At 32.7% G+C, this 8,899-nt stretch overlaps 2 protein-coding genes across 2 annotated transcripts; one reads left to right on the top strand and one right to left on the bottom strand.

Moving 5' to 3' along the window:
* On the top strand, positions 1–2,197 carry LOC111882930 (alpha N-terminal protein methyltransferase 1). The gene is made up of 8 exons (XM_023879293.3): positions 1–324; positions 405–549; positions 694–752; positions 928–1,047; positions 1,261–1,362; positions 1,519–1,573; positions 1,704–1,801; positions 1,881–2,197. Exons 1-8 carry the CDS (start codon positions 82–84, stop codon positions 2,004–2,006), a joined length of 948 nt encoding a protein of 315 aa, XP_023735061.1. The 5' UTR covers positions 1–81; the 3' UTR covers positions 2,007–2,197.
* Positions 2,198–2,790: 593 nt separating this feature from the next.
* LOC111882921 (uncharacterized) lies at positions 2,791–8,677 on the bottom strand. Its single transcript, XM_023879288.3, has 17 exons — positions 8,528–8,677; positions 8,115–8,284; positions 7,889–7,987; positions 7,693–7,784; positions 7,499–7,599; positions 7,033–7,123; positions 6,751–6,809; positions 6,514–6,634; positions 6,342–6,410; positions 6,190–6,242; positions 5,995–6,103; positions 5,570–5,740; positions 5,295–5,453; positions 5,101–5,193; positions 4,807–5,016; positions 4,525–4,715; positions 2,791–3,451 (listed from the first exon to the last, which is right to left on the bottom strand). Exons 2-17 carry the CDS (start codon positions 8,245–8,247, stop codon positions 3,013–3,015), a joined length of 2,190 nt encoding a protein of 729 aa, XP_023735056.1. The 5' UTR covers positions 8,248–8,284; positions 8,528–8,677; the 3' UTR covers positions 2,791–3,012.
* Between the last annotated feature and the right edge of the window lie 222 nt (positions 8,678–8,899).

Genomic DNA, 8,899 nt, shown 5'->3' on the forward strand with positions numbered 1-8,899 from the left:
CAAGGGAAAATAACAGGGCAATGCCGTCTTGCCGAGTATGAAATATTGAAATACGAGAGAGTCGAAACCCCAAAAACACATATGCTTTGTGCAAACAGCAACTTGTGTTTGAATTCTTACTTGGCTGCAACTGCAACTGAAACTCATCAAGCGCGCGACAAGTGCCGAGTGAGAACGAGAGCGACCACCCGAATCGAGATGGAGATCGGTGGATTAGATAGCAACGGCCGGGAATTCAAGAGCGCCGATGAGATGTGGCGAGAAGAAGTTGGCGATTCACAAAAGAAGCTCGATTGGTATCGCAATGGTGTTGGCTACTGGCAAGTAGGTTTAGCCCTCCTTTTCGTTTCACATAACAAATCCGTATAAACCCTAAAGAATTGTTTTTTTTTCGTGATCAAAAGGGCGTGGATGCATCAGTCGATGGAGTTTTGGGTGGATATGCACATGTGAATGAGCCTGATATCAAAGCCAGTGAGGCTTTTCTCAACACCCTTTTAACTGAACTTGTTCCTAATGGCGGAAGAAACCAGCATCTTGTAGCTCTTGGTTAGCTCTCTTTCTCCTTTTCTTCTTCTTCTTCTTCAGGTTTATATAAAATCAACCAAATTTTCATGTGCTTGTGTCACCCATCAAATTCCAGTTAGAATTTGTTGTGTATTGAAGATTCCTTGTTGGCTAAAACTTGTGCAGATTGTGGTTCTGGAATTGGAAGGGTGACTAAGAATCTTCTCATAAGATACTTTAATGAGGTAATAACTTTCAACACTTGGTACCTTATATACATAACTTAGGTACATTATTTATTCTTTGCTCAAAAGATATATTATCATCTCTAGTTTCTGGATCTTTCTTGGATTTTTGATTTTATGTTTAGCACATTTTGTCATTAGTTACTTGTAAAATTAATTGCTTGATTGTTTCTAGGTTGACCTTCTTGAACCCGTATCACATTTCTTGGAGGCTGCTCGTGAAAATTTGGCTCCTGAAAATCTATCAGTCTCAGAGGAGCACAAAGCTTCCAACTTTTACTGTACTCCACTACAGGTAATTATTAATGTTAATCATAAAATATACTGTTTAGTTGGATGGAATGGAATAACAAAGGAATGGAATAACGAAGGAATGGAATGAGTCATTACATTCCAACATTCCATCATGATGTTTTATTGGCTTGTGTTCTTTGATTCCATCATCCCAAACACTACTTTAGTTTACTTTAATGGCATTTTTTTTTGTTGTTTGAATTTTTACTTTCAGGAATTCACTCCAGATACACAAAGGTATGATGTGATATGGGTCCAATGGTGCATTGGGCATCTTGCTGATGATGACTTTGTGTCATTCTTCAAGAGAGCAAAGGTAACAATATGTAGTTTTATAAATACTTTCATTGATTTTTTTATTATATCATCCCACTTTCCTTTCTTCCTATAACATCAATGTATTTTAAAAATCTACACAATTACAACAATGTCCTAACTTTTTACAAATTTTCCCACATTTGATTATATGTAGGCTGGCCTTAAACCCGGTGGATTTTTTGTTTTGAAAGAAAACCTCGCAAAATCAGGTAGCAACTCTCTCTTTACTTAATACAGAAAGAACGACTTAATAGAGAAAAAGTCAGGAAAATGAGACTTATTTATTTTCCCAAATACTTTTTATACATCATTGTTTATCCAAAATATATATGGATATAGGATTTGTGTTGGATAATGAAGATAAGAGTATTACAAGGTCAGATGTATACTTCAAGGAACTCTTTAATCAGTGTGGCCTCAATATCTACAAGTTAAAGGTAATTCCTATTGTATAAGGTCAAAACTGATATAGTTTAAAGGTTAGAGTGAAATTACTAATATACCCTTGTGCATCAGGATCAGAAGGGATTTCCAGACGAGTTATTTGCTGTGAGGATGTATGCATTGACCACAGAGACATTGAAAAAAGTTGGTGGATCAAGACCAAAACGAAAAGCAAATAGACCTGCAATCATCAAATGAAAAAGTTTTTAAGGCTTGTTTTGTTGTATGTAGGAGTAGTGATTTTGTTAACTTTAATTTATTGCTTGAAAAGGTTTCCATGTTTTTCAAATTCTTAATTATCTTGAGGCCTTTACTCTATAATAGTGTTACTGGAACTATAATTTTTGTGGATTATGAGTTCATGTTTCAAATCAACTTTTCTTTCTTTCTCTCTATTGTGTTATGGGTTATTATGGATATAGTTTAATACCTAATAATGTACTAAAAGTTGTACACATTATGACTTTGGTCTTTGGAAATTAGCAAGTTGCAAGTAATACCTCATGCTTTGTGGTGTGTTTTACACGCTAAAAGTTGTACACATGAATAATAAGATAATATTATTAGTAATCTAACGTTACATGTAAACATGTATGACTTTAAGCAAATAAATAGAATGTAATTTGGACGTTGTATTTTTTTGACCTGTGATATCAAGTTGTGAACGTACAAAAACTAAATTAAATAAAAACCAATGAACGGATATGGTAGAGATTTTTGCAAAAATCATGACCATTTTGATCAAATTGTTAATAAAATCTTGAAAAACAATAAATGATATTAGCTTGATTTGTCTTTTAATAATAAACTAACAATAACCATACTCATAATAATAACAATGGAAAAACAACAAAAAAAAATGTCATATCAGAATGATGCAACCAGCAATAAAACATAATGTCCTAATATGAATGTAGTAAAATTTTCAAATATAATGTCCTATAAAAAATAAAAACAAAGGTAAAAATGTAACAATGCAATAGAAATAAGTTGAATCACTATTATATTACCATAAACACAATTTCGATAATCAACACAAAAAATACATCAAAATCGCCTCATCTAAACCCTATAAAAAAAGGCATCTTCAGTGTTCACTCATCTTTTCTTCTATCTAAATTATATTTAAAATCATTACTAATTTTTTTATAAAAACACATTAAACCACTGGACACTTCCTGAATTTAATCTCAGAGGCTGCATTTCACCGCCTACCCCTTCCTCTTCCTCTTCCTCCACCTCCTCCACCACCGCCTCTTCCTCTCCCCCTTCCTCCACCACCTCCCCTCCCTCTGCCGCCACCTCCCCGCCCTCTACCACCACGTCCCCGACCCTGAAATCCTCCTCTATCGGACTTCAACCCCAGTGAATGCACTCCCCTTCTCTTTTCACGATGATTGAAACCATCATCATCATCATCATCATCAAACTCATCTTCCTTATACTTCCCTTTGCTTCTAGATATGAATGAAATCTCCCTTGATCCACCTGGTCCAGATTTAATCTTGTTTAAGGCGTTTGAACCTTGATTTCTATTTGCCAGAGCTTTTACCCTCTCTTCTAATGGCAGAGCATCTTCTTTAGCAAGTGACCTCCTGTTTCCAAATGCTTCTGCATGCCTCTCATCCTTCACTTCATACAATCTGCATTTTTTTTATAAAATAAATAAGTCTTCTCGAAAAGCTTGTTTTCATGGAGATAAATAAATAGACTTTAACTAGAGTGATATTACAGACCAAACATACCAACATATGAAAGTTTAGGGACTAAACCTGCCAATATACTTAAGTTTTGTGGCCAAAGTCTGAAACCCAAAATGTCTAGTGACCAAATCTATATATTAATATACGAAAGTCTATGGACCAAACCAGCCAAGTTATAAAAGTCTTGTGGCCAAAGTCTGAAACCCAAAAAGTCTAGGGACCAAATCTGCCAATATACAAAAGTCTAGGGATCAAACCTATGAACTTATAAAAATTTTGTTGGCCAAAGTCTGAAACCCAAAAAGTCTAGGGACCAAATCTGCCAATATACAAAAGTCTAGGGATCAAACCTATGAACTTATAAAAATTTTGTTGGCCAAAGTCTGAAACCCAAAAAATCTAGGGACCAAATCTGCCAATATACAAAAGTCTAGGGATCAAACCTACAAACTTATAAAAATTTTGTTGGCCAAAGTCTGAAACCCAAAAAGTCTAGTGACCAAATCTGTTAAGTTATAACAGTTTTGTGGCCAAACTCTGAAACCCAAAAAGTCTAGGGACCAAATCTGCCAATATACAAAAGTCTAGGGACCAAACCTAAGAACTTATAAAAGTTTTGTGGTCAAATTCTGTAACCCAAAAGTCTAGGGACAAAACCTGCAAATTTATGAAAGTCTTGTGGCCAAATTCTGAAACCCAAAAAGTCCAAGGACCAAATCTGCCAATATATGAAAATCTTGTGGCCAAAAGTATGAAACATACAAAAGTGTTGTGGCCAAAGTCTCAGCCTAAAAGTATACTATTGCTAACATCATTTGGTTTCAATATATATAATAATGAGAACATGACTTTAAGGATTGTTTGATATATATGCCTCTTATAGGGTCTGACTCGGTCATATTCAGACTGTTTGATACCACAATTAGAGAAGCCTCTGATATAAAGGCCGAGTCTGACTCAATCAGCAATTATCAAACAGATAAACAAAATAATAAATAATAATTTTTTTTTACCTTGGAGCACGAGTTTTCTTTCCATCTTTAGTTTCATCATCATCTGAAGGCTGAGAATCTTCTTCATCAGAATCAAATTCATCTTCTTCATTAAAAGGCTCAAAGTGTTCCTTCACTAATGAAGGCTGCACTGGTGTAGCTAAAGGATGCAATGCGCGATACTCCAATGAGTTTTCATCCACTTCGAAATCCTGATAACATTTTTATAATTCAAAAAAAAACATGAGCTACAAAAATGAAAAAATGTAATAAAAAAAAAGATATTCATAACGATAATGATACCTCATTTTTGAAGAGAGAAGTGAAACGTTCATCTTGAAGAACATCAGAAGTGAGTCCTTTCCTTTTCTTTGATGCTTTTTTAGTGGTGTTAACATCAACATTTACATCAACAGCAACATCTGTTGTATCTTTTTTAATGGCTTCTAATTCTTCATCTTCAAGAAGACGTTTTGCAAGAACCCGATTAACCTTAGGCAGTTTCTTCTTAATCTGCAACAACAATAGAATTATAAAAAAAAAAAATGTTGTTTCATTTTTCTATATTTACTAATTTGCCCTTCTTTAAATACTAACCGTAATACGCGTGCTACGCTCCTCCTCATCCTTCTCCTTTTTCCTTTTCTCTAAATACTCTTCATAAACAACAGGATTAGCTGCTGCATGTGCCTGATAACACATTTCAAACATACAATAACAAATTTGTTTAAAGAAGAAAAAAGTAAAATCATAATAACTAATAAAAAAGCATAAAGGAAATAGGAAATTACCTTTTTATAAAGACGAAAATCAATAAAGTACCCATGCATGTATGCTCTTAGAAGATTTGTGCCAATTAAATTTGTCAAGTTCAATTTTTCAAGATCATCTTGTGTCAAAAATTTGTAATCATCATAAATAGTAGTTTCTGCATCTTCCTCCATCTCTTCCTACATACATACAACAAAGGCATAAAATTTATGAAGAAATATAATAAAGAAATCAATGAGAATTGATGCAATTATGCAAATATGCAAAATTAGTAAATAATATTTGTAAGACATACTGTTAAATTCTCCATGTATGAACACCACTTTGGAGCGGGCCCCAGGGCTGGTAAGAAATAAGAAGGGATTTGGCTTGTGTCTAGAGCCAATAGCATTAATCCACTTTCATCAAATACACACATGTCATTAATTTCTCCACCTGTTGGCTCAATACTTGTCATTCCTTCCCCCTGAATGGAATTCAAATAAATAATGAGAAATTTTGGTATGATTGAATCCAAGGAATGGAATTGTTTATTCCATTGTTGTTTGTTTGTTTGTTGGAATGCAATGAAATGAATCATTCTTGAAGTAATGTGAAATTGTGGTTCATGGAATGGAATGAAAATTTTCAATACAACCCATTTTTCGTTATTGAACTTTCTATTATATAAAACTTTGTTAAGTAATTTTTAAGGAAAAAAAAAGAAAAACAGGATCTTACTGTTTCTGGATCCCAAATTCGGACAATATGCTTATCAGTAGTAATTAGTTTTGGTTTCTCTGAGTTCAAAGTCTGATGCCATTTGATGTTTAATATAGGGCTTCCATACCTATAAAATAATGTCAGATATCAAGAGTTAATTTTTATAGTTAGAATTATATATTATATATTATAATATATAAATTGGTAACTTACATGTGATCTTTTACTCGAATAGGAGAAGATGAACGCAAATCATAAATCATAACCTGAAAATTCATGGAAATAAACCTTTTCATTTAATTAAATTGATAAAAGAAACTAAATCATCAGAATAAAAAAAATGACTTTGACTTTATAAAACATACCTTTCCACCACTACTTCCAACAGCCATGTGATAACCTCCATCTCCATCAAACTCTATAGCAGTAACCTCCTAAAGAACACAACAAATAATTGTGTGATTAAATTAAAACTTCATAAGACCCATAAAGTTTTTTATTATTATAACTTGTAAAAAAAATAATAAAAAAAATAACCTGATCACCATCATTGACAGGTGTCACTGCATTAAGCCTTGCAATGGAAGATCTTGTTCTCATGTCAAAGCATTCAACAGCACCATCCTCACCACCACCAGCAACTAGCCCATGATACTTGCTGAATTTTCATTAAAAAAAATATTAACATACTTCCATCTTTTCTTACATTTAACCATAAATAATATGTAGACAAACAAAAAAAAGGAGTAAGTTTATGGATGAAGTCAAACTAACCTTCTAGAGACTACATTTAGTGCTGGAGATTGTGTTGTAAGAGACGATAGGAAACGTCCCTGAATAAATAATAAATAAATAAATAAATAAAAATTAACTCCAAGCATAAAACATAAAAAGTAACAACATTCCTTAGATATGAAACAGAGTTTTTATTTTTATAATGTTTCAGGTAACAAGAAAGTTCTGTTTTTGACACCAAGAAAATTGTAGAATCAAAAAGACGCTAAGGGTAAAACCATAAAAGACATGAGGGAGAAAATTGCAATTTTTTTAACAAACCTGTTCTAAGTTAATTCTGTATAAATCTGGAGATGAGGCTGCACATATTAAGTCACATGACCAGTTATCATATATAATATCCCTCCCCATCCTGTTCATAAAAGAAAACATCAGAGTCAGATATATATATATATATATATATATATATATATATATATATATATATATATATATATATGTATATGTATATATAATTAATTAAAAATAGTTAAGTACACATAATTTCATACATGTTATCAATATTTTATTATAAAAGTATACAACAAATGTTGTATTTAACTTTAAGCAAAAGGGAGGTTTTTATCTCAAGAATGGAATTGTTGTGCTTAATTGGAGACAGGGGATTATATGAAAATTGGATTTATTTTTTAATGATGCAAATAAACAAGCAAGAAACAAGAGAAGATTAAAGAAAAAGTAACATTTATGTTCATAGAAAAATGTTATGAGAGTAAAGGTTTAGTACCTTGGGATACGTAAACTGTAATGGCTTCCATATTTAGCATGTAGACAAATAGAACGATCAGCACATAGGAAAGCTAGCTTTGAATAGTCATCACTCAACACCTGTTTTCAAATAGATGTTATAATAAACAAATAGATGAAAGTATGTTACAAATTTTTGATATAATCTAATTCAATGCTTAAGAAAAAAGATACCTGAAAGTTGATTATTTCTGATATAAGATGCCTTTCGAACTTCAATGATAGTTCTCTTAACTCGTATACTTTGATTTGAGGAGGATAAATACCTAAAACTCTTGATAGTCAGCAAAGTTTATAGGACAATTCTAACTAAATATGTCAATCACAAAGCTGCATAGAGTAGAAAAACATATCACAAGTTTCCAATAACCTGAAGCAATGAGAAATTCGCCATCTGGGGTAGCTTTAATTCTAGTTGTTGCAGTTTCAAATCTTAAATCTTGTATCAAATCCACCCTTTCCAGATAATCTATATGCAGGAAAATGAAGTTGTTAATGGTAACAAAGAAGAATATGAACAGACTAGTGACAAATGGTACATATGCAATTCAAATGCAAAGTTGTGAAGAAAAGAAGGGCAATGCACAAATCCCTACTTTTGTCTTTGCGAAGAGCTCTAATCTTTTTTGGCGCAAGCCAAGTGGCAAGTGACTTGTGTTGTCCTGCTACTGTGTACATCTTCACTCCATTAATGGAGGTCGACTTCAGGTTCCCTCCTTGGTATGCCATCGTGGCTACTATCGTTGCACTTTCCAAAACTCAGTAGCTGTATAATAAAATCCAATTCAGGGTTATGTTAGGTTTTCAAAACACAATCATGTTTATGAGAACAAAACAGGTTCATTATATATCGAATTAGTATTGCAGGGTAATTCTTCCTTTCCGATGAATATTTTACATATATAGATTTGCTGAACATTTATAACAGAGAAAGGAAACCAAGTGTGATATATAGAATTGACTTCCTATACGAAAACAAGTACAGGCTGAAAGAGATGAACACTCTTACGTTGGTGACCAATGGGAGAAACAAGCGCCGATGGCGAAACAGTGTGCTCTCAGGGAAAGGGGAAGAAACAAAACCCTACACCCAATTTTTTTGATAGCCAAAACCCTACGTTCAACCTTAAGTCCAATCACAACTTCGGTGTGCGAAAAAAACAACCGACCCAAGCATAACAAAAAGAAAGCCAAAAACAATTAAATAAAGATCAATTAATTAACTCACTTGTGTGTTTTGCTAAAAAAAAATTATTGACTTATGAAGGTCTCTATTTATTTTTGTGTTTTCAAAAGAATTTATTGACTTTAAAGATGGGAAAATGAATTTTTAAAAAGTGTTTTGGATTAACTTTTTAATAGTAAAATTCAATAAGTCAAT

The sequence above is a fragment of the Lactuca sativa genome, chromosome 5 (genome assembly GCF_002870075.4).
Source record: "Lactuca sativa cultivar Salinas chromosome 5, Lsat_Salinas_v11, whole genome shotgun sequence".
Classification (NCBI taxonomy): Eukaryota; Viridiplantae; Streptophyta; class Magnoliopsida; order Asterales; family Asteraceae; genus Lactuca; species Lactuca sativa.